This window comes from Mytilus galloprovincialis, chromosome 4 (genome assembly GCF_965363235.1).
Source record: "Mytilus galloprovincialis chromosome 4, xbMytGall1.hap1.1, whole genome shotgun sequence".
In the NCBI taxonomy this organism is placed as follows: domain Eukaryota; kingdom Metazoa; phylum Mollusca; class Bivalvia; order Mytilida; family Mytilidae; genus Mytilus; species Mytilus galloprovincialis.
This window is the reverse complement of record NC_134841.1, coordinates 71,814,588-71,842,239: the sequence shown is the minus strand read 5'-3', so window position 1 is coordinate 71,842,239 and position 27,652 is coordinate 71,814,588. Positions and strand designations below refer to the sequence as shown.

At 29.9% G+C, this 27,652-nt stretch overlaps 1 protein-coding gene across 7 annotated transcripts; it reads right to left on the bottom strand.

The window, feature by feature from the left end:
* Positions 1-27,384, bottom strand: LOC143072869 (uncharacterized). Of its 7 annotated transcripts, none has more exons than XM_076247998.1 (5): positions 27,304-27,384; positions 15,889-16,693; positions 14,951-15,113; positions 6,675-6,759; positions 1-6,110 (listed from the first exon to the last, which is right to left on the bottom strand). In XM_076247998.1, the coding sequence occupies exons 2-5, from the start codon at positions 16,665-16,667 to the stop codon at positions 5,440-5,442; spliced, it is 1,698 nt and encodes a 565-aa protein (XP_076104113.1). In that variant the 5' UTR covers positions 16,668-16,693; positions 27,304-27,384; the 3' UTR covers positions 1-5,439. The 7 variants fall into 7 exon arrangements, with proteins under 7 accessions (XP_076104113.1, XP_076104109.1, XP_076104111.1 ...); XM_076247994.1 differs by lacking the exon at positions 27,304-27,384 and adding an exon at positions 24,691-24,793; XM_076247996.1 differs by lacking the exon at positions 27,304-27,384 and adding an exon at positions 23,061-23,756.
* Positions 27,385-27,652: the final 268 nt, after the last annotated feature.

The following is a 27,652-nucleotide window of genomic DNA, read 5'->3' as shown; positions in this document are numbered from 1 at the left end:
TACTTTGATGAACTTTAATATCATTAAACATGTTAAAGCTACATGATAAAACTTCTGTATAAAATGAACAATGGAGTAAACAAAATATACTGATATTCACATGTGTGTGGACATCATTTGAATTCTATACAACAATGTATGATATGGTATATAATGAAAAAAAGACACAGGTTATTGCATAAATTAGGACATGTCCTCACTAAATGAATAGAAAAATAAAAAGCTGAGGAAAACTTATATGAAATGTTTGTTCACAAATACAAACAATATTACATTTTATGAAGTTAGGAGTAAATAAAATATATGACTTTAAATTTTCTTTTACAGAAAACAACATTCCTAATAAATGTAATATTTCTGTATAAATTATTACTGTTTTTTAGAGAGTATATAATTATACAATTGTCAAATTAGCTTGAGGACACTTAAGGGAAATCCCTGAATCATTAATATTTTTGACAGCAGTATATTAACCACCTAATTACGAAGTCTCAATTATGACACTTTCTATATCTACAACGTCAGATTTAAAAAAAACATATTTATGAAGGACAAAACAGGTAATATAAATGACTGATATGTTTCTGTAACCTTTTGCTATAGTGTATGACCTTAACAAGAGCACCGATTTGACACAATTGCTTTGCATACATATGATATAAAAATCTATGGTTTATAGATTTTACTGAATAAACTTGTTACATAAATAATAATTTTTGAATATAATAATCATCCTTTCACCTTTGAATTGATCTGATTAATGAATCAATGACAATTTTACATGTGAGCTTAGATTTGATTCAAGGGAATAGAAAAGTATACCCAAACATTTGTTAATGAAAGCCCTGCACCTGCCCCTTTCCCTTTCATTATCTTTGAATGACACAACTTATAAATTTAAGGATAATGATTCCTTTAATTTGTTATTTTCCAATGTGTACATGTGTGAAATTGTTTTCATTAGTGATTGAAACAATTCTTGACATGCTTATCTATTTAGAATGAAAAAATTTACTTTGCCTTTTTATATCTCAAAAAAAAAATTGACGTTTTGAATCATTCAGCTGGCTAATTTTACATCTAGAACAAATGACATAATAATTAAGATTGTTTTAATGGTTTTAAATATAGTAATTACATTGTTAACATATATTGTGCATAAATGTGCACAAGATGCATTCTATAAACCTTTTGACCTATGTCTTATTAACAAAATACATCATAAATTTCATGCTGAATTGAAATAACTAATTACTCATTTTTAACATGACATACATGTAGGGTGACAGAAACAATGTGACACTGTTGTCAAGGCACTATAAATGAATTAAATCCCCAAAAACCACAGGAAGTAAAACACAATATATATAAATACTCTATAATAAATGCAATACTTATGTAGAATGAAACATGTGTCTGCATAAAATTTTATAAGTTCGGTGCTATAATACATATTAAAGCAAAATGTGGTTTGTGTAAGAATTTTATTGCTAAGGCAAAATAAAATAATATGCATGTTTCCTATTACATCTTTGAAAATATTAGGGTAGGTAGGTAATGAATCATTTTTATTTTACAATTTTTTTTTACATTGACTCTATAGGAGAGGAATTCTTACTTTAATCACGCTTATTGAAAAATGACAAAATAAATCAATGGTATGCTTTTTCTAAGCTTAAAATATAGGGTCGGTAAGAAAATAGGTAACACACATATTTTTTTTATTTGGCCTAAGTGTTGTACAAATCTATGGTAAATATGGGACTATTAAATATTTACATAATTTTAATTAAGGGCTACATCTGACATAGCATGGCATGACGAAAGCATGTCAATAAGGAAAAGTTCAACTAGTGTAATTCATATACATATAACCAAAAAAAGACCACTGTTTGCCAAATTAAAAAGTTGGACCAATTTTATAAAGGCATTAGCCAATAGTACTTTGCAACTGTAACAGCTAATACAATTATCATTGAATATTAATACTTGTAATGCAAGCAGAGTTTTCAAAAGTGCCCATGAAATTCAAGAGTTAAATCTAAGTATTTTAAGATTTAGTTTAGTTTGTGTTTATCATGTTTATCAGTTAACATTTTTATTAAGATTTTTCAACTAAATCAAAAGAAATAATCATCATGCCTATATAAGGGGAAGATTAAAACATTGTAACCACAGTTATATCATGATATGCAGAAAAATTATGTGGTCATACAAAAATGGGACTAAATATATATCATGAAAATGTTAAAGAAAATAAATAACAAATATTTATCCACCAATGATTACACTGGAGAACCACAAAACACAAACAACTTTAAATACAATTTACTATGAAACTAACTTGTTGGTTGTCATTATCAAATTTTGTATTGAATTTAGTGTTAAATACCATAAACATGTCTCCTCTTGGTAATTATTTCTAGTAAATTTTAATGTTGGTGTAAGTGAGGATTTTTTCTCTTTCAATTCGTGCAATTTTTAATACTGATAAGGCAACTATATGTTTATATAATTATTTATTGACATAAATCTTGATTAAAATATACTTTTCTTCTGTTAGACTACCTAACATTGAAACATTTTATTTCTGTCATTTCAAAACATTCTTAAAAAAAATTCCAGAAAAAAATTCACATGCTGCATTTCATTACTTGAAATTTAATGTCAATATTGAAAAATGAAAGTACATATATATAAGAAAAGTTCCAACATAACATACAATATATTTATAAAGACAATGAAGAATAATTTCTTAAAAGAAATAAAACTATCCCAACAAATTTTTATTTACATTTGTAAAACACTATTGCACACTTCTAAAACTCATATACAACCTATATCATATAAACATATAAACATGGTCAAGAATTAATTACAGTTTAACCTTGAATAAAAACAAATTGAGCTAAATATAATACATGTATTCATTTTATCAACCAACATCTTAGCAGTTACTTTCCAAAATACTACATCATGTTGAAAAGTTTTGGTTGAATAATTAATTGATAGAGATATACTATTTTTCACAATTCCAATGTGTAAATCATCATGGAAAATATTTGAATATGCAATAATTATAATCATTGATTAAGAACTAAAACATCCAAACTGCTGGAGATTGAAAAAAAATAATCATAAAAACTTTGGAAAATAACCAACCAAAAGTACAAAAAGATTCCATATTCCTTTCAAATTTCTTATCCCACAGCAATTGAAAGTTCTTCCTATCTAACTTTCTTTTGCCAAATGCTACAAATTTGTCTAATAAATGTCAAAACTTTAGAATTTACATATATGATATAAAGATATGAACTTGACAACCTAGCCATTACAGATTATGCCCTCTACATACCAACTATCATAATTATAATGAGACTGATTGTATTGTATTGTCTAGTTGATGTGGTCACCCATATTTAGAAGTTATTTTAGTGAAACTGATTGTATTGTATTTTCTTTTTGTTGTGGTCACCCATATTTAAAAGTTGTTTACATGAATTAAATCTGGTCCAGATATTGTAAAATACACGTACGTACAAGTTGAAAGTTCAATATACTTAATCAAAGATATCAAATTCACCTTATTAACAATAACTTCTTCCAAATCGAAATATAAACTGTGTTATCAATAATTTGTTGGAATTCTGTTTATTTTGTAATGTGAACAGATAAAATGGATAGAACTTGTGCCAATCAAAATACGAACAGATAGTGATAGAGTATCTTAGTTCTACCTAATATATAACCTAGTACATAAGTCGTAACTATTGATATTTTCATTAGTTGGACTATTTTTACTGTAAAAACCATCACATGACTATCATGTGACTACTTAGTAGGTGAATACATTTTTTTTTAGTTCAAAATCCTTAACTGGCAATGTTCCCTTAGATTAAAAATTTGCTGAGTTTCTAATTTACATATACATCCTATTTCAAATAACAAAAACATTTATTTGAGCTTGTCAATTTTGGCGGATTAAAAATCTAGAATTAAAATTATCTAGAGAAACAACCCCAATTGAAATAATATTAATGTTGTACAACAAGTTATCACTGACTTACAAAAACTGCAGCGTGAGAAATCTCATGGACTTCAATGAAAAACTCAATTATATAAGAGAGTTTGAAAGAATATACCTATCTGAGCGAAATGCGAAACACTTGGCGAAACATGATAAATCTATTCTCTCATTTACATATATATTCTTTAAAACTAAGAATATAATATACATTTACAAACTTATACAAATACTGTTTAAGTTGAGATTCAATATTAAAACATTATTCTTTCTATACATGTAATTTGGATTATCAATTTTTTTACTATTTGAAACCAAATACTTTGTAGAATAATACAATCATCATGATCATGCACATTTTTATGAATGTTCTATGAATATTACCCTCCAACTGGAAAATGGCCCCTAAAAACCTATTGATTGAATGATTCTTAATATTTTATAAGAGTTAAAAAGTATTGCCAATATGAATGTAAGTAGACACAGGGTTTACATCAATGAGACAGCAACCCGAAATACAAGAAAAACAATAAATAAAAGACATTCATGTCTGATGTTACAGAAGATTTAAAACAAAATCACAAAATTCAATTGCATTTCAATGAAATGGCTATTCCTATAACATGTCTATGACATAAAATATAGAAACTTTTAACAATAATAAAGTGAGGTATTTCTATTGCATCATATAACAGTAGTCTAAACAATCACGACACACTTAGTTAGAATACAGCCTCATTTAGTGATACAATGTATTGATAAAATACTGATATAGATGTCATTAGTTAATGGTGATCTTTCAGCATGTGACTGATTAGTTTCAAAGTTATGTTAAACTAAGTGTACAGTATTTCAAACAACTTCAAAAATAGCATTTTTAGAATATGAAATTGTCAAAACAAAATTATTTTAAAATAGATGTTATTAAAACTAAATCATGACAATATCAAACAAATGTGTGAAGCCTTTTTGTACAATATGGTACCAAGTATCTGAATGTTGATGTTGTCATAACATATTTCCCAGAGGCAGATGTATAAAAAGTCGGATTTAATGTTCCTGTAACTTTTTTCATACTTGTCTTTAAGACAATTACATCAATTCCTACATGCTAAAAAACACATCTGAGCATAAAATACTGGTTTCAATAACTTATATTTCAGTTATATGCTTCTACTGAAGTCTATTTATATATAAATATATATGCTTGTGTGCAAAAAATCCCTTTAGTAGGACCATCCATCACCATTGCTTCATTGTAAAACTAAGAAGCATTGGTTCACCCTTCTCAGTTTATATTCTGGAATAGGTACACGGGACTGTTGTTAATGTGCAATACACTTAACAAAGGTTGTGTATTAAATGCACATAATGAGAAGAACTCCTAATAAATGAGCTGTAACATTGAGCCATCATTAATCAATCATTGATTCAATATTACTGTACGATGCTGTTCGAGAAAATGAGTAACCTGTGAAATCTTCCACAAAACCTGACGTCGTAATATCACCTTCACTTCCACGATGGTCCTTATTGCTACATTTCTTGAGACTTTTTCTTGAACCTCTGTTATCGTTCTTGATATAACCTTGAAACGTGTCACCATAGCTACTAGCACTATTAATTCTCCGTAACGTTGGTTTTTCTACCAATCTCTCATGGTCTAGTTTCTGAATCTCATCAAGTCTTGCTGCGATATCACAATATAATGTCAAACCATGTGATCTGAGGAATTCTGGGATAGTTCTCAAACAACTGTCTATTGGATTACATGGCTTCAGTTTTAATGATTCATCAGAATATCCTTCATCTGTATGGTCCAAATCCAAATCAACCTCAGATAATGGAGTTGACATTTCTTTCTTCCATGGAAGAATTTCATTACTGAAGCGGACAAGGAATTTTCCACACAATCCGATACAAATGTCTTGTAAAGCCGTATCATGACCTGGTTTGAAGAAATACTGATGTCCTGTACTGTTTAATATGATATGATTGATGTCCAGAAAGTCTCGTGAATTCCACTTGATTCTTTGTCCCCATGTCTCACCACTTTCATAGTAGTGGATCTTGAAGTCAAACTTATCTGTCAAAACATAAATGATTTTTATCAGCATTTAACTTAAAAAAAAAGCATGCATGTTCAATTGCCTCTTCAGTATCTTTTGCAATGCATTGTTATCCAGCTTTGAACCCCAAAATATCCCTACAAAATTGGTTCTGTTCGTATTTGCTTTATTTTCTCTTTGCCAAGAAAAGTCTTACTTTTGACATGCATGTTAGTTAAACATGTAAGCTTAGTGTATTCAATTCAGGTTTTTCCACTTGTCAAGTGAAAATCAGAAAAAAATGACTAATTTAAAAAATTAGGTTTCCAGCCTTTCCAACTTTTTGAGACCTGATATACCTCAATCTATCAAGGATTTTAGTATTGAACATCATCATTATAAAATCAGCAAATGCTGTTTGATGCCAATATCAATGTGACAACTATATGTATTCACCGAAATACGTCCTCAATCCATGAAAATTGGCATCAACGAAAAATTAATGAATCTGCAGTATGTCCCAAGGTAAGCATTAAGTCTAAAAATAGTTATGGATAGTGTTCATTTTCTATGATAATGGTATAAAAGCTTGTGATTAATACCTGAGCTTCTCCATTTAGCTGAACACAAACAGTAAGGTTTAGATCCACAAATTACTAGTAAGCCAAGTCTAAGATGTGGTGTTGCCTGAAAAAGAAAAAAAAATCTATGCAATTCAGTTCATCAATTTCATTCAATTTCATTGATTTCATCATGTATATATGTACCTAAGGATTTATAACTATATAAGTCTATGATATACCTATTATCCATGGGGGAGACTTCTACCTCATATACATGTAAGTACTAAATGTACCTTGAGGAAGACTATTACCATAGCAATTATGAGATGTAATTGAGTAATAAAAGAATTATAAACAATTTTCGACAAATTCTCAATCATGAACAAATTTGATGAAGTTCTTACATGTACACTCATGACTATATTGTGTAAAATTCTCAAACTCATGAACAAAATCTGATGAAATGTACCATCAACAAAAGAACATGCATATTCCCTTCTTCATTTAAGGATAATAAATGCAATTCAAGGCACATGTACTTTTATCAGACACTGCACTGTGCATATTATAATGCACAAACACCATTATAAATCAAGTTTAACTACATGTTGTCCAATAAACTCATCATAGATACCAGGACTAAATTTTGTTTTTACACCAGACGCGCATTTTGCTACAAAAGACTCATCAGTGACACTCAAATCCAAAAAAGTTAAAAAGGCCAAATAAAGTACGAAGTTGCATTCCCTATCGTAGTAACTCTTACTTAGACCTCCACGAATTGACTATGCACCAAAGAACCACAGCTTCTTGAATGATTTTTCAGTGTAACCTTCACTGAGTCAAAAATTAGTATATGTACCAACACCCCAAAGTACAGTTAATAATAGTATCACAAATTCACTATTCTTCTTATTAGTTGTAAATAATTATCAAGTGCTTGAAAAAATAAATTCAAATGTACTTTTCAGTCCAAAAAGCCTCAATAGATCATATGTACTAGACTGTTTCAATTTGAATAGTTTATGGTGCATTTGCTATTGATGGATGTGATACTACCAAAGAAAGTTCAATCCCAACAAACTTGAATGTAAATCATCGTCATGAAATGTTTACAACTATACAAATTAAGAAAACAACAATAAATTTATCAAGTTATATTGTCCTGTTAAAAAAAACACTTCTATCAATTGCTGTTTTGAAATTTTGATGGAAAATCTTGTACGTCAATAGCCTATCAATATTCTCGTACCAAACAGTACAAAGGTCTCTGTCTGAGCTGAGTAACTCAGTACGAAGGTCTCAGTTACTTGAGGTCTGATATTTAGGAAGACATATGAGACAAAGTTTGATGAACTTTAAACAACTTCGTCATTGGTGTTTGACTTGTTTACACCAAAATATTAAACTAAAAGTACTACAAATTTGCATTTTGGGCATAGAAATGTGTAAATCCTTCACAATTCACACCCTTGTTTGTAAACACATTAGGAGGAATATATTGTGAGAAAGGGATAACATTTCACATTTAACTTCACTGCTAATTCATCCTTTATATTTAAATCAAAATATTGTGGGAACTTAATATGTTTGAGATGTTTTATCGTGTCTTACGCAACACATTTGAAGCTTAGCTTGATATAGGATCATTTCACTGTTTTGCATTTCATAATATCACTTCAACCTTGAGTTGTCTATCCTATTGTTATACTGGACATCAAAGGAGGCTTACCCTAACAACACTAGTACTAGAACATTTGAAATTAAAACTTTAATATTATTATAAATTGACAAACACAGCTTGCACATGCAAGAAGCCATTAATTTCTCATAATCTTTTTGCCAAGGACATAATTTTATTGTTGAATGCTTATACTGAATACCAAATTTATAATGGTGCAATGACCTCTCAATCAAATAAAACACTATTAACAATTTTCTAACTTTCAATAGATTTTGTTTTTGCTGAAAACCTCCAAATAATTTAATACGCATATATTCTGCACAGTATTAAAACTACTATTAAACAACCATTTTACGCCTCTTCAACTTTGGTTCACAAATTTTTCTATTTAATACTTCTCAATACGCACACAATAGAAAGAGGTCTATAATATTAAATACAGTAGACAGCAGACTTGTAATTATATTCTGTATTGTAATTTTAAAATAATATTGCCGATGTAAACTGAGCAAATGTTTAAATCATCATTGACTGACTCTTGCTTTTTAGTACTTGTTACAGTGACACTTCTATATACTTTAGACATATGTCTCTAAATTATATTATAAACTATTTCACTATTTATGGTAGTTGGCTGTTTCTTTATAAGTTTTACCAGTCTTTATTATGCATACAGATTTTCAGATATATTTGCTATTTTCAAAGACCTTGGTCTTTATTTATGGATATTCATGTTTAGCTTTGACCATGGATATATATCTTTAAGTGACATCTGCAGATGAGGAAATTAGATTGATTAGTTTCGATTTTTATAAAATGTATGTGATTTGTCTGTTCAATAATTTTGCTAAGAAAATATTTTTTGAAGAAAAGAAAACAGCCAAAAATATTTGTATTTGCTAACTAAAAATAAAGGTAACTTTCTCTTCAGACATCATAATTAATATCTATGTAAATATGTCTCTTTAAAAAAGTTACAAATAGTTATTGTATGAGGAGTATTTGTATGTTGCTATTAAAGGAAAGCTCTGGTCTAAATATATACCTTAACCCTCAAGGAAATGTTATAGTTAGATTCAATTTATGTATAACAGTATGAACACTGATGATCTGTTGTTGTAACTGGCATTAACTAAACAGGAATGTACATCTTATGTCAGGAAGATATAAAACTTTTAAAGTGTGGTCAAATATATATGAATGGGGATCAATAGTTTTAACCCTTACAAAATTATCTATTTCACATTCTAAAATAGATTGAGAAAAGTCAAAAATTTAGCTGTCCAATTGACAGCACACCAAGTTTTCTGCATTATGAAGTCACCTTCAGGCTTGTTTGACTTACCAATTTCTATGAAAATCATATTCTAACAAGGACCATAACTCCTCAGTCTTGGATGAAAATTAATCATTATCAACCTTGACCTCAATTTGTCATAGTAACAACATATTGATTTTTTGAGAATTGGTTACACTTTGTAGAAGATTCATATATATATATGTGTTCTTGGCCAGAAACAATTCATTAGGTGTCATTTTCCAATTTAACAAGGTCAATAACTCCTAAACAGCAAAAGTTAATATTGTCATTATCAAACTTTACCTCAATTTTGTCATCAGTATCAACATATTAAATAAGAAAAGGTTTGGTTAATTGGGATCCACACTGAAGAGGATCATGTGAGCAAATAACTAGAATTCTCCCTCCGAAACTGGAAAATCCAGATAAAAATCATAAGACATGATGCCCTTAAGTTGTTTCAAATTTATGGTGATTCACAAATGTTCAATCAGAAGTTTTTGATTTATAGTGTCAGAATGAAAGCTCTCTATAAATTAATTATCGTTTAATATTTACATATAAAACCACCTTAGATTATCTAACTACAAAAAGTGTAACATGTAATACATGTACAAGTACCTTCCAGCAAACTAGTAATAACTGGCTCACTTCTAGATATTACATGTTCTTCATCCATAATGATGTAGACTAGAAAATGCAAGCTCAGGGATTTTTTTTCTATTTTTAATATTGATACCATAATTGGACTATAAACTGACAGAAGACAATCAAGACACAATTGGAATAATGACATAATATGATGTATGGCTTTACATGCTATATATGTACTAATTTAAACGTCATGACAAGGTATCAATAAACAATACAAAGGTTTTTAATTACACAAGGAGTTCAACTTTAGACTGATTAAGCATCCAATCCAGCAGGAAAGATAACACGCATAATCAGAATGATACCATGCTATATACTAGTACAACATGCCCAGCACTATTTTTTCATGGCCTAGGTAAAGTTCCATACTAAGTCCAAGCAAGTCAAAAATAAGGCTGTAAAATGTCAGAGCAACCTATAGTTCATGAAAAGGTATCAATGAAAGTATACAAAGGTTTTTAAATACAAAGGGAGATTAGCATTGGACTGATTTATTGGTGCATTATACTGCATCCACATGATCCAGCAGCAAACATAACATGCATTATCAGAATGATACCACGGCTTATAGTATAATCATTTACTATTACAGATTACGATTACCCCATCCCAGGCTTATACAATAGACCATCATGCTCACTATGATTTTTACCTCAAAGTTCCCTAGTTAGAAGGCCCAAGCAAATAAAAAATAAGGCTGTAAAATGTCAGTGCAGTGTCCTACATGTAGTATAATTCCTAAGTCCATGGGCAGACACTTCATCTTATAAGACCTTCTCAGTTTTGCATATTTTAATTCTATTCTCACTACCCCAGGAGTCTGTTTTTCCCAAAATGTCCTAATTTGGTGGGAAAACAGCAAAAAAATATTTTGTGTTTTTTTATTTGACCTGGCAGCCTATAAATTATTAAACCCATATCATGTACTATTTCCGTGACCATTTCAAACGAGGGATACAAAACTGTTGAAGTCTACTAATAAATCTATCAATTGGTGTCAGACATAATTTATTAACCATAACCACAACAATGAATGTACATGCACATGGAACATGCAAAGATCTCTTGCAGAAAAAACTTGAGGAAACATGATATCATACTTGTATCTGTTTCAAGGGCAACAAAGAACAAGTTTTCTATGATGATGTGAGTTTTAAACAACCTTGATTGGCTATATATATATATATATATTCAGCACTCACATGGTCATTCTCCACAAGAGAACAATTCTTCTAGTCACCCAAACTCTCAAGAATGCAAGTTCAATCTAATTTCCATAATCTTGAAACAATTCATTACTGAATAAATTACATTTTTTGCTTATCTAAGGATTAAATCTCACATCAAATAAGTTATAAGGGCCATATTTCCTGTAATTTTTATTGTTTTATTCTATACTAATCAGACAGGTAAACGCAGGTAATATAAAGGTATAATATACCTGTCACGACGATGGACATTGATGGCTATACAGGTGTAAGATGACATACTATCGTTATTCTGATGTGTAAATGACATCATTCTTAGGTCAGATATTCAGGAAGTTGTCTGTCACAGATACGTAAGTTAATTAGTCATTGAGCACGATGACGACAATAATTAGTACGTTAATTTTGACTTCAGCATCACAAATATGTTAGAATATACACGTAAAATGGTCAGGTTTTCCCCCTGGGTCATTTGACTGCAGCATCACAAATAAGTTAGAAAATACACGTAAAATGGTCAGGTTTTCCCCTTGGTCAATTTTCTATTTTGCCATCTCTTTTAGCAAAAGCAATATATTTTAAATGGGATTGGTCATCAGGTTTCCCCCTGGGTCAATTTTCTATTTCGCCAAAACAATATATTTTAAATGGGATATGATAGAAAAACAATTTCTTATCTGCTTGAAACTTGGGACTGATTCCCAGTTGAAACATAATATAGATGCATGCTTCAAGGAAATATAACACACAGTAACAATATTTTAAAGTCTTTTTGGCCACACTTATATATACTTTATTAAAATTGGACTAATCAATTCAAATACTTTTAAAACACATTCCTTAACACTTATTCAAATACTATATATATGCCCTATTGCATAATATGAAAAGTACTTTTTGCTGTAAGGGATGATACAACAGTTTTGAGGATTTCTTTCATCCGAGAAAAAAAGTCTTGTATATGAATATGACACTTGGTACGTAAAGGACATTTGTTTCTTTAAAAAATTGAGTTTTAACATTATTTAAGATACAATATTGAGGAGTTTGAGAATGATTTTTATTATTAATTTATTCATTCGTCATTGACATATGTCCACTAAAAACCAAATTGATGACCAAGCAAATTAAAATTCACAAAATGTATTTGTACTCATCCCACCTTTTATCAGTGGTATATTAAAATAGACCAAACTTATTAAATTCAATGCCAGATGGTATTTTTTATATAATACTCCTATCATCTTTACTTTAAATATTATCATTTATATCAATCTTCTCATTTCAGTGTAAATTTCTCTTAAATATGGTAATTAAAATCAAATTTCTATACCTAAAAGGTTAAATATTAGGTTTTAGTTAACCATGCCTATAAGATGGGGTTTATTCGTCCATAAATAAAACCATTTTTCTGCCTATAGTAAGTATTCTCTCAATTTGTGTTATTCAGGCCATCATATTTTCTAATCAGATAACTGACCATGCATAGAATCTCTTGAATCTATTCAGCCTATAGCTTACAAATTCATAATTTATGCAGAGGAAACAGGACAAAACGTGTGTTAAATGGACAACAATTTTGAAGCATAATATCTGTACCTTTACTTCTATTACATCATGTACATTGTACAAAGTTATGGCTGATAATCAATTCACAGATGAATAATAATGAAACATTCCCTTTGGTGTGATTATTTTTAGAAAGGTCAACTTCAGACCAAACGGTTTATGTTCTTACTATGTCTTTATATCTTTTGTTCCGATTAAGCATGGATGGTTTTTGCAGCGTGTCAAGGTTGTTAAACACCCCTAGTACTATTTGATTGTATCATTTAAGGATAATTTGTATCCCACAGCTATATTCCTTTTATTTGTTTGTTAATAAACATATTAATTACAATAATTCCAAGGTCCCTTGTGTTGCAACCTATGGACACTTGTACAGATAAAGAGGACATTAATAACAGTATAAGAAGATGTTTATTTTATCGCTGATGAGACAACTCTCTACGTCTGTCACATCCTAAATGACGATTAGGACGTATAAGACTAACAACTATACGTCACTGGTCAAAAGTACATTTCAAATCCTTATCATTATTGCCATGGGCCATCTAGTATTCTGTTTCCTTTCTATCAAATATGATTAGTTGTGGATAAATACTTTGTACATTGATGTATGCTAGCTACAAATGTGTGTACATGTATTACATATTTTAGAGTACCAATATGCTGCAAATTTATAATAACTTTTTTCATAGTTGCCAAAACATTTTTTTTTTCCCAAGCACAATTAACAGATAAAACTCAGATCAAATTAGTTTACAGTAGCAGGCTCTATCCTCTATCAATATAGATTGAAGTATTTGTAAATACACTTTTAGTAGTAAAATTAATATATCAAAGAAAAGCCTTCACTTTTGTGTACTGACAAGAAAGGACCTTCTTCAGTTCAGCAGTTATATCAATAGATATTAAATAATTTAAATGACCACTAAGAACGTGTACACTCTATCCAGAGAGGATTATATATGTAATGTATAGAAATTATTTAGAGCATGAAAAATAAATTTGCAAGTCTGTCATAAACATGACAACTGAAAAGTGATAAATGAATTCATTAGAAGCATGGATCTTAATTATAAGGTTCACCAATTCTTATATTTTTACCAACAAAACTATATTAGGAACAATTAAATGGATGATACTTTCAAAATAAGATATTATACTTTTTTCATTAACATATGGCACCTTTTTTGTAATTAATATATTCTTTTGATGACCCGCCAATTATTTTTTACATTATAATGATCCCCTTTAAATGGCTTCTATTGTGTTTCTTCTAAGTACATTTCTATTTATTTAAAATGCTTATATTTGGGCCATGGCCTTGATGTCCCGATCATCCTCACAAAGTGTCAATTCTAAATTCTTATCCGACTGTCTGCCAGTAATTCTACCCATGAAATGAACATCAATACTCCCATCTAATAGTACACAAAAATAGAATGAATATGAATACCCCCAATTAAACCCACGTTAAATTGGTTTTATGTTTTAATGGCTATGACCTAAAGACGGAAAGTTAATTTTTTTCTTCATAGATGGATATTTAAAGATCTTTCTGCTGTTATCTGATGCAAGCCATCTCATTTTTCAAAGTTAAAATTTAAATTAACCTTTGTCATGTAGATTTCGATATACTTACATATGAAATTGAAATAATTTTCCTATCATGAGATATGGTTCAGTATTTAGGTACAAGGCCGGGTATTTAGCAGGATCATTACAAGCTACCTTTACACACTGTATTTTGAAAGATGATCATTATTAACCTGCCACATACTATTCACAATTCTCTAGAGATATTGCACCTCATTTTTTCAAATACATAAATACATGTACAATATTATATATAAGTGGAATATTTCAAGGTTGTTTTTCAACTCAAATTGAATGGTATACATACATCTGGTAGTGTTTCCAATCTCTCCACAACAGGAAGTATACAGGCTATTGGCTTATTAGAGGAGGCCATTCTGATCTGGATACCGGACGGCAGTTCAGAAGCGCCTGAGCATGGTCGTACAGACCAACAATCCAAAACTCCTGATCTTAAATAATTTACCATTCTAATAAAAAATAAAAGAAACATAGGTTAATTTGTGCTATCAGATCTTATGTACATGTACAGAAAAACCAAAAATTTTGTATGATGGCAGTGTCAGGAATATTAGGAATGGCATTTATTTAAAAGAGGGACGAAAGATACCAGATGGAGTCACGGAGAAGCACAGTTAATTCAAAAATTATTATGAGGTTTTATATTGTGTATAACATAACTTGGTGAACATTGCAATAATTAAAACTTGCATTCTGATATCTGTATACATATTTTTCAGAAATATTATCTCTTCCTAAAACAAGAATTCAAACCAATCCATTTGGTATTATCTGATAGAATGGGTTATAAAAGGGACAATTTTAAAAAAAATGTACATGTAAGTGAAATCTTGATGTCAGATATATGTGACCTTGAAAACAAATGAAGTTTCAGCTTTTTCATTGACCTTGAGCTTGGATGATTTTGAAAAGAAAGTAAATTTCAGACAACAGATTCAGGGTATCTACAAGCATGATAAGTTTAAATCAGATTATTATCTCCCATCATTACAGTATGTTGGTACTTTCATATTGGTATCTGACCTTGAAATAAAATAAGCTTCAAGCTTTCTTCATGGACAAATATAATGGAGACAAAATTAGACGAATATACATGTATGACGCAGGACTAATGCTCTTGATTTTGGACAAGTTTAAATTGCTTTGGTCAATTAAAGACCTTGGTGTCTAACTTGTCAATTAAAAAGGGATCATCAAAAATTCAGTATAAAATTAAATATTTACTTCTGTGAGCTGGCTATATAGCTTCTGTGTTTCACCACTTCTTCATCATTGAATTTTGACATTGGAGGAAAGGTAGTTGGATCACCTAACATTTCCAATAAAGTCTGTGAACTTCTAAACGGTTTGTCTATAGAGATTGGCCTCAGCCACAGTGATGGATTTCCGCTACTTTCTTCGATCAAACCAAGTTTAAGTTTGATGGTCATGTGATGCGCATAGCCATCTAAACTAAAGTTCAGTCTCACATGATTTGTGATCACAGAGTCAATTGGAAGTCCAATTCCTACTCCATTGTTTTTGGCAAGGACAAAACAATCGGTAACATTTCCCACAGGTGATGTTAAAGTCTCAGAGCTAAACACGCTCATTTTCTTTGTCTTGAATACAGTCATGCCAAAATTTAGATTGACACGATCCCCAGGGGCGTATGGGAATGTAATCAAGTGATCCTGCCCTTTTTTTAATGGCCAAGTCCATTTCTTGCCATTACGGACAAGTTCCTTTTCCAACAGATCTGTTTCAGTTTGGTAGTTATCTTGGTATGAAAATGATAACTTGACGTCCAATAATTTCACTTTCTTTGGTACTCTGTTACGATAAATCTCAAATGATGTAACACCAACTAACAATTGTTTGGCATGAGATTGTCGTAGAATAGCGTTGTTGTAGTTCTTCTGAATAGGGGTGAAGGGGTTTTCAAAATCCATAATAAGATTCTCGAGGGAGAGTGAAGCAGAATGCCTACGCTCCTTCATCGTGCTGGAAAGTTTGGGCCTCATTTAAATCTGGTAAATGTCTGCAAGTCCTACAAAAGACAATAATCAAGAATTAAAACATAATTAGTGCATGTAGACCAAAAAGAAGAACAGAAAGTGCCTAAACATTTTTTTGAATTTTCCCCAAGACCATGTCAGACTTTATATCAAATTTCCAAAGTCTGCAACATTTTGTTTTTAATTAGATCAATTAATCAACTGAAGACTAATACAAATGTAATTAGCAAATAAATGAATATGTTTTTGTACATTTTTTGAATTTTCCCCAAGAACATGTCAGACTTTATATCAAATTTCCAAAGTCTGCAACATTTTGTTTTTAATTAGATAGTTGAATCAACTGAAGACTAAAGGTATTAGAAAATAAATTAATATGTTTTTGTACGTCCTGCCAGTGCCATTTGCAAAATATGTGGACAATGTATAGACTCATCATTCTTCATTCTCTAAACTGCAATGCTAATACATGACTCATCAATATTATCATTGGACAATGTAGTCAGGAAATCATCACAGCAACACAGACTATTCTTTCACTGAATTATTATATCATGACCTTTTACAATATCTGCATGTGAATTTACATTTTACCATATCACAACATTAATCATTCCATCAGAACACACTGATTAGCAGTTTGCCTGACCAAAAGTTCTATTACAGACGCCAACACACTAAAAGTTGTAAGCAGACAACCTGTGTAATACATGTATTTATGACATAGAAGTCACAACTTTATGACTTTTTACATAATATCATGTAAGATATTTACAACTTATTATTAGGAGAGAAACTAATTGCTCTTCAATTTGACATGGACATGTTCTGAATACAAATCTTTATATTATAACAGTTCTATAAAGTTTTACTTATTTACCATGTGTACTTAACTGCTGCTCTGAAAATTTTTCTATTACCCTCTTTAACTTTCAATGTGACATGATTAAACTAATGTTACCATAGATGTAACATGTATACAGATTTTGTACATCTACGGTTTAACTATCAACAGTTTCTTCAAACCTGCTTTCAAATCAACAATTCTTTTCTTAATTTCAAATTTCAACTATTGAGTCAATGTAATGAAAACAGGCCTTTCATATTTCTATTTGAATTCTATGTATAAGTTCCAGTAAATCAATCCCTGTATATAAAGGGAATACCTTTGAAATTCTTTCAAAAATTCAAAACATAAAAAGAAATTTTTCAAATGAAGAACATATGATTATAACAAAGAATGCAAACAAACAAAAATAAGCAGAGGACCAAAGGGCCATTTCATAAATTCTCTGTTGGTCCATCATAGCACAGCTTATGTGTTTACATTGTTATAAACTATAATTTAAATGCTTATTCTGTTTGTTCCTTGTACCAGTTACAAATAGGTTTTATGGTTCCTCTCAAGGCTCTCAATTCTTTTTAGCTTTAGTCTAGTCTAGTCAATGTGAATGTTCAAAATGTGTATGATGGGCTCATTTCTAACCCAAGTGCTATTATTCTATCCAACTTGTCTTAAATTTAAAAAAGCTTTTTTGCCATAAAGGTCTATAATTTCTAATTTCAAGTTATATTTTCAGCATGCAAATTTTACAATTTAAATTACATTATCTTCCTCCATTACCTATATTAACAAATTTCATTTTCTTCAACATCTTAACCATGTTAACAAAGTTCAATCTCAAAACAGACTTAAACACTAAACTGTGACATAAATCTGATGCAAGGTGGACAAACCCATTTCCATATTTGATACAAACAAGACAAAATCTATCTTTTTGACAAGATTGACTAAAATAGACAATCTAATTACACCTCTATTTTGTTAAACTTACAACATCCCTCCCTAATAGTTTCCTGTTTGTCAAGCCTACATGCTACTGGATTTATCGTGTATATTTGTAACAGACCAATGTTTACATGGTTAAGTAATTTATAGCTCTAACAAGTTTGTAAAAGATTAAGTTAAATGTTAAAAAATAATTTAAGGTTATAAGAACACAATTAATTGTAATGCATTTTGCATAGAGAACCAGTGTTGTTCCATATTTAATTTCCTGAAGAATACAGAAACTCAAAAAAATGTGTATCAATTCCTTATACTAGAAATGTCATCATTGCATAACAGCCATATGTCCAATGGGCAAAAGTTAACGTAAAAGAGAGTGAAATAAAAAAAAAAAGTGAATATTTTGTTTGGTTCATGAAAAAAGGCAAATTTTTGAGACTCCTACACATGCAGAAATTTAATAAAATTTTAGATACTTTAAAAATTTGAGTTTGATTTTCTAGATTTTATTTTAAACCTAATTGAAAAATCTTTTCAGTAAAAGTAATTACAATTCAGTATCATCCACTCAGAAGCTGTACAAGATTCTATTCGGAGTACCATCTGGTTTGTCTTCAGGGAAAAAACTTGCCAAATATAAAAACATAATAACACTTTGCACTCTAGTAATCTTAATATACTTACAAAAAAACTAAGGCTGATTATAAGGTTTGGGTTATGCTCATTGTTGAAGGTTGTGCATTGACCTACAGTTGCTTTTGTCCGTGCCAATTGGACTCTTGATTGAAGCAATCTCCTGATTTCTATAAAATTCTCTTAGAAGGACAAAGAATTTTGATTGGACTTTTCAGCAATTTCAACATAGTTTTGATGATAGTTTTAATTATAAGCACTAGTAAATAAGCTGTAATCATGGTAACTCAGGGTCATGATTACCGGTACTTAATTAAGTATTATTTCTATTCTGATGACCCAAAGAGCTGTAGTGTAAATTGCAACAGTGTGCCAATGACAATGGAACAACAATATGTAAGGGAGATTATAAAGAAGCAAAAATTGAAAAAATATCATATGCCCGGAATTATTCACATTAATTTAAATGATAATTCATTTTTTTGGCATCTCTTCAAACACAAAGATACAAAAATAAAGCCAGATCTATATAAAATGAAACCATAACACGTATAAATACTAGTTTTGACTACATACTGACAAATGACTGATGTTTATAGCAAAATATTTGAACATCAGACTAAGAATTTTGCTGACTAAACAAAAACAGTATCAGACAAATTTAATCTTGTTGTTGTTGTCACAACATTATTAATGCAAATATACAGGACAAAATATATACAATGTATACATCACATAGAATGATAAACAGGTGGTGTCAAAAGGTTAGACGTGTTGGACAGTGTTCTTTTGAAGAATAATTCTTCTGATTACCATAACATATAAGTCTTAATTAGATTATCCCTTATTTATCTTTGTTATCTTATTATCATGATTATAAGAATTATGATTAAAAAGTATCTGATAAGATTACAAACTTAGTCTAAATTAATAATTGTTTGTAAATCTGTCCCAAAATCAAATTTACTTTTAATAAAAAAAATTTCACTGTCATACTTGCTAAATGCGGACTCTGCAAGATTTGTATCAATAACAAATAAATATAAGTCCCTTATTTTCATGATTTGGAAAAAGAAATATATAGGGTATAAAAATAAACTTGATAACTGTGATGATGATCTTCACTTGTAAAAAAAAATAAAATCCCTGACAAAGCAATTGGTTTCAAATAGCCTCATTTACAAAATTCTTGATCTGAAATATGTAATATTACAAAAGCTGCTTATAGCATGTTACATCTTCATAAATAAAAACAGTTGCTTTCTATGAATTTTTCAATCAAAAGGCAAGAGTATCATAATTAACAGTCCTGCACATTACCTAATGAATGAATAAAGAAAACACATCTACATGAAAGAAATTAATAAATAACTGTACCTTTTTTTCGAATTTTGTTTCCCAAAAACTAATCAAAACTTCATTAAATAAAAGTTATCTATTAGACTTTTTAACACAATATTCCCCTAGAACTGGACCAAAGAGACCAACAATCTGTCTGGTGAAATGGGAAAGTTAAAGTCTCTTTTTATATTCCTGCTCAGTCAGGTGGATCTCCTTCAACAGCTGATCGACAGTTGACAATGTGAAAGTACAATCCTAGCCCGGTAAAATATTAGGTAACAGTTTAAACTTTGGTATCAGTCTTGTTATAAATTATACCAAGACTTATTCAACCATAGGGCAAATTGATGTATTTCGCTAGATCCAAAAATAGTAATTTTACCTCTAATTTTAGAAATATGTCTTCAGGACAAATATGACAAGCTATAAATATGGGAGATAACAGAATCAAGAGTTGTAGAGTAGACCATGAAGTTTAGTTACTTATATGTTAAATCGAAACATAATGTTGGAGGTTGACCTGTGCTTGACTTCAAATATACACGAGATCAGGTGAATGGTAGATAATGTGCATAATCTTATGTTCAGATCTGATCACTAATAAAGTAAAAATAGTACATACATGTAAAACAAATTGCGGAAATCATGAACATTTTTTTTTTTAAATCTGATTTCATCAATATCAGATATTTCTTACTCTCTGACCATGGTCCTCTATTGAAATGTTCCAATAAAACCATTATGTTTTAAATCCATTTCATTTAAACAAATGGCTTACGGCTATAGGAGAGTTCGTACAGTTGAAGAGGAAACAATATTAAATTTCCTGTATAACCAGTTTGGCTTATGTTGTAATATACCGTACTTTTACCTTTCTACACCAATTAGTACCTCATGAGTAGGTTTTTTTGTGTTAAATTAATTCAGATATTTTTGCACAGGTTTCATATGTTTAATTAATACAAATTAAGTCACTGGTCAATTATTAAAATATGTATTTGTATGTAGCTTTATCTGAAATTGCAATAATAAAACTGACATTTTGTTCATTTTAGAAAAAGGATTTAAATCTCAAAAATAAATGCACATAACTACTCCATATAATAAGTCTCTGTAAGGGATAATAAAACCTTTCAAAATTTCAAAGATGGTTTAGCTTCATGTAACTTAACCAGCTCAGCCATTTTCGGTCAATATTTTTTCATTGTGATGTACATTTTTACCTCTATTAACTTAAATTTGAAGCATTTAATCCTTATTTAAGTGCATTATCATAAAGCTTAAGGCATCAAGAACAAAACAATTGAGAAAAAATTCAACTGCATTGTCATAAATTAAAATGTCTAGATAACAGAAATTTTAAAATAACACATACCTGATAATAAGGACCAATTCATGTTGAATATTTTAGCACAATTCCTCAGCATTAAAAGTTCATTTCAATAAATCATTTTCTGAATATACTGTATGCATGACATTTCATTATTTACACACTCCAACATCAAACAAAGTCCAAACTGACCATAATGATTTTGAGATTACCTGTTCAAATGAGCACCTATACAAGTAATGGTTGATCAATTTTCAATACCTGGGGATAATAAATCTTTATTATGTATGGACAATCACCTGGACTGGACAGTTCAATGAGTGAACAGCCTCTAGGGATTAACTGAGGAATCAATGAACCAAATTATTTGAGACAAAGGTGTGAGAGTGTTTAATTTGTTCTGAGTTATCTCCCCTCAATAGTTGGTTGACCATGTATTAATCAAATTGTGTATTGTTCTTTTATTAAATGGTCTTAAAATAAGTTCAGGTATTGTAATAGTTTAAATATATGTTAAATAAAATTACTTTGTAGAAATTAACTGTTGAAACAAAACAAATCGATAAATTTCATAAGAAACTAAAAATAGATGTCAATAAAACTATCAAAGCATTACAAATGTACATCGTACAGTCTTCAAACGTTTAAGGTATTTCAATAAAATGTCAAATAAAATGCCTTTTAGAAATTAAAAGTTGAAACAAAATATTTTGATAAATTTCATAACAAACTAAAAATAGATGTAAACAAAACAATCAAAGTATGACAAATACATGTATAAAAGTGTTCATTTCTAAAAACCCAATATCGTTATAAATCTATATCGGTAAATTATACAGAAAACACAGCTGAGGGGGATTTAAAAAATATGTATTACCGAAGTTACACAACAATAATTCTGGGGTGTTTACACAATCAAATGCATTTATGCAGGGAATATATAATTCTTGAATGACTTTTTGTCAACAAATAGTCTCCTTTCTACATTGCCTTTATGCTTTACCACTGAAGTGATACGTTTATATAACCGTTTACCTTATACTATGCTTTAACATCTAATATCTTTAATATATTGAAGGCCAAGTCTAATTGAATTCAAATTTTTCTTTATAAGATCAAATTCCTTCATTGACTCATTTTCATTGACTCATTTTTGGAATTGAATATCAACATTTATAAAGGACAAGATGTACATTTTTTGTAAATTTTTTGAAAAAATGAACTTTAGATTATTGAAGGACAGTTTTTGTATAGTACATGTATCATGCTTAATAAATTAGAAAATCATGCTTTATTATTTCCATACCTGAAAGGTCCTCTGGACTTGTGACAGACAGATATTCCTATCGAATTGAATAGTATTCTAAAATATTTTTCACTTTTTTTGTACTAAAGTGGCCACATTTAGAAAAGACACAATTTTTCTCTCCTCTGTAGCTGAACATTCACAATAGCCTAAATTAACATCATACAATGTAAATATTTTGAAAAAAATCATGGCCAGAAGGTTGAGTGGGTGCAAAAACCAAAATTTTCTGAGTCATCAACATTCATGTGGTCAGTTCTAATACAGGTACATACAGTCTTTGTCAGAAAGTTATATACATCAATTTACCTGTTGGGGTATTTATCTCACCACTGATTCTCCATGATGTCATGAGTTAATATGTTCGAGATAGTTTGATCCAAAATATCAAACAAATAAGAATTTTAATCCATAAATCTCATACAAAACTGAATAAAATATGTCAAAACAAACACAATAATGTTTCAATTTTAAGTGTATACACACATTGTTATAACAAGCTTTAAAACTTAAATGATGTTAATAAATATATGTTAATTTTTACATTATATTATTAAAAAAACTTTTCATTTCAAAGGAATTTCTGTTTAGTTGGGTTTCATCCAAGGTTTTGTACACAAAAAGGATGAAAAGGTACATTCCACTATGTCTGGCAATGAAAAAGACAGGTCCTTATTATATTTTACCTCACAGTTTTAGTAAAATTATGAGGAAAGCAACAAAAAGTTTCAAAGTTTTGCATATTGTCATTCAAGGAACTGGCATTCATACATCAGAAACACAAAAATTGTATTTTAATTGAGAAAAAAACTTATGAAATGATCTCAAAATTATAGTCTTTATAAACAATGTTGTTAGAAGACACCAAAAAAATAACATTTAGGAAATAAAATGCTCTTTTTGGTGATTCTGAAGGACCCTATACATGTATGTATTGTTTCTACATTATTCTACATTGTATCAGGAACAAATATGTTAGATATACTGTTCCCAGATTGTATTGATTTAGAGGAATGACAAAATGAATGACAAGGAATCATACCTCTAATGGGACGGAAATTGATTCAAGATAACATAAATGCATCTTATAAATTTCATGATTATCTGGACTAGGGACTATGGACTTGTACTAAAATATATCTTTATATTGTCAGATCAAATAATATAGAAATGTAACTGTTGATATCTGCTTTAATCCTGAACAGTTGTTGTTAGCATTTTCGAGACAGTCAGACAGTTTGTGCTTTTTAAAATTCATTATATTTTGAACAACTTTTCTACAAGAAGGGTCCACTTATTTTCAAAAATAAAAAAGAGTAAGCATTTGTTCAATAGAATACCAGCGGATGGATGTATTCGTTCTTGTGTGAAAATGTTCTGAAAATAATGTAAACATGTGCCCCTTTGTACTAAGAAGTGTTTTTTTTAAACACTTGAATTCGAGAAACAGATCCCAATATTCGGGCAATAGTTTGTAAACAGAGTTACTGTTCGATCAAAGGGCACCTGCTGTCGTTCCCGGTGTTGTTTATTGTTCGAGTACAATTTCACTAAAGTTATGTTTTATGACTGTTTGTTAGTAAATGAGTTCATAGGAATATATATTTGGTTATAATGATCCTCAACTTACTTTATTTTCTTTCGTTTTGTCTTCATTCTTGCTGTGTGTGTATTTTTAAATTGTAAAATTTTTAACTTCTGCACTTCCGGTTAATACCTTGACCTGAATAAGTTCCAAATATGGATATCACGTGACTGTGATTCATTATTACTTTTTACAGGTGTGAAATACATTATTGGAGAAAAATTGCGGGGGTACATTAAAATACCTTCATATTTTTTGGATTGCTTTTCATTTTTCAATAAAAAACATGGGCAGCAAATAGGGATTAAAGCACAGGCACTGCCCAAAAAAGTCGTATATCCTCAGCAGAAGCACTTAAGTATATTTCTTCTGGGAACAGTCATTATATCTTATGTTCCTGATCAGAGGCGGATTTAGAGTGGACCAGGGGCCCGGGTCCCCCTTCGGGAAAAATTTTGTTGATTTTATAGGGAATCACTGAAGCTGGCCCCCTCTTAGGCAGGCAGTGGGACCCCACTTATGAACATTTCTGGATCCACCACTGCTGATTTCTTGTTTCTAACGATTTAAGCCCACACACACGTATCTGATTCGACTGTAACATGCCTTTGATGTTTTATGTTTTCCCCGAGTAAAATTTAAAAACCATGGCAAAAAGCGATATAATACCGACAGACAGTTTTGATTTGGATTTTTAAACTATAATTTGTAGAGAAGAGACATATTATGCAATTGTATTACATGTCTATGACCAGATATATGTCTTTGTATTTTCGGCACAGACACTTATCTCTGATTTTCCTTTCTTGAATAAATTAAAATAAATAGATTTTTTTCTGAGGGATTATTTCAGATGCAATTTCCTGTGATTTTCTTGGCCAAGTTATGTACCATATCCGTATGTGTATTGGTTTCATATTTATAAATAGATGAATCTACTACTAAAATTACCTAAAGACGTATAATTGATATTAGACTACTATAAATTTAAACGCATTTTGAATCAGTTTAAAATATTTATAAAGCAGGGAATCAGAAATACACGCGTCTCTTCATGATATACAAGGTATTAGTTATTCCGATTAGGATCCTGTGCAAACTTTCAGCAAATGTCTTTATGACCGCCATGGATATTAAGACAAAGCTCAGTAACTGTGACCAACGGAAACTTTTTTTGCGAGTTTGTCAACTCTCCATCAGTAACAATACTAATAATGAACCATTTTTAGAGGTTGCCGCTTGAAAGACAAAATCGTGATGTAATGGACCAGCAGTGTATAATGGCCATTACTCTACAGATAAGCTCAATGGCCAGGAATTGCGAGTCAATTATACTTATCCAAGTTGAAAGGGCATCATGAGCTCAAATAATTCAATATATGTAACGACATGTAGTCTATGACTGTGATGTAAAAAAAAAAACTCACCGAGTTCTTAAAAATAATAGAACTGAATGAAATAATAAAAAAAAAAAACAACTGTTTTTAATGATTGTTTTGCATTAAATTGATCAATATTTATATTTTCGTCACTTACAGCGAAGATGCAGCCTGCAGATTATTTTACAGTTAAGATCTATATTTCTTTCTCTAAATAAACTCATCATAGATACCAGAACAAAATTTTGTTTTTACGCCAGACGGTTTTTCGTCAACAAAAGACTCATCAGTGACGCTCGAATCTTAAAAAAAAATTTAAAAGGCCAAATAAAGTCCGAAGATGAAGAGCATTGAGGACCAAAATTCCTAAACGTTAATGGGGGTAAACGTATTTTTTTCAGCAAGACAAACATTGAATCGTTTTTTTAATACCAAATTATCAATTTATTATCAAAGAAAGTGATATTGCAGCTTTATTTTCTCAGAAATTAAATTCGTCAAATCTATAAATGTATCGTATTCTTATAAAAAAAATTAACCAGACATTTTGCAAACTTGCAAACAGTCTACATTGGTTTGGTTCTATTTCTTTTGTTCAAACCTAAACAAATCACAATTTGTTGGAATCATTATTATGGAATATTGTATAAATGCTATCTACGAAATTAAAAGAAATAACATAAACAGCGGCAAATATTTTTTTTTAATTTTGTCAATTGAAAATAAAAATTGTTATTGAGACTCAAAAGGTTGTAGAAAAAAAATGTTTTTAAAAAGTTTTCAGATGGGAAGATGCTAAATAAAAGGATTTTCATTTATTTCGAAGAGATTTCGAAAAATTGCTTAAACTCTAACAAGGAACTTGTGACGTTGTTTGGACGATTATATATTTGTACACTGACCATAAAGGCATATAATCACAGGCAATTGTCTTTCATGTATATAGGTACTTTTTTCAGAGATAAGTACATTTGCATATAATATAGTTGTATTAGCAAGATTCTGCTGCAATGTATTAAGAATTCACAAGTTGAATATATACTTAATTACTCATACATCAAAATTAGAAAATGGTAAAAGTAATAATCAGAAATTAAAAAATATTTATATTGTAACAAATTTGACCTTTTTTTGTATGAAAATCAGATTCTAAAAAAGTTATATTTTGAGGGAAATGTATTAACCTAAATCCAATATATAAGAAATCTTTAAAAAGTTTTTTTTAGATATATTATAGTAAACATTTTTTTACAGGAAAAAATAAGTGTTTATTGCTTACCAGGTAAAAAGCTGAAAACAGACTATTGAAATCTGGTCCGACGCAGAGCTTGTCTCGAATGAAAAATGCCAAATCTAAAGGGACATGCGTGATTTATATGGTCGGACCGTAAGTCAACATTCCACAACATATCGCTGCCCTAATTCTTTATCAATAATGATAATAACTGTTGATACTCGTTCACAGATACAGCTATACATGTAAACAAAATGCATTAAACTAACATTATAGTATTTTAAGGAATGTCTTTTGCATGTGAGTACAAAACATGCGTGCAGATTGGTATTTTTGCATGGTCAAGGACATCTTAAACTTGATCTACGGTCCAGTCAACACTTGTATATAGAGT

Coding starts and splice junctions, on each gene's coding strand:
- LOC143072869 (XM_076247998.1), bottom strand. CDS start 16,667: ATGAGGCCCAAACTTTCCAGCACGATGAAGGAGCGTAGGCATTCTGCT. Junction 6,760..14,950: donor GATTGGAAACACTACCAGAT/GTATGTATACCA, acceptor TTTCTTTTTCAG/GCAACACCACATCTTAGACT. Junction 6,111..6,674: donor AGCTAAATGGAGAAGCTCAG/GTATTAATCACA, acceptor ATGTTTTGACAG/ATAAGTTTGACTTCAAGATC.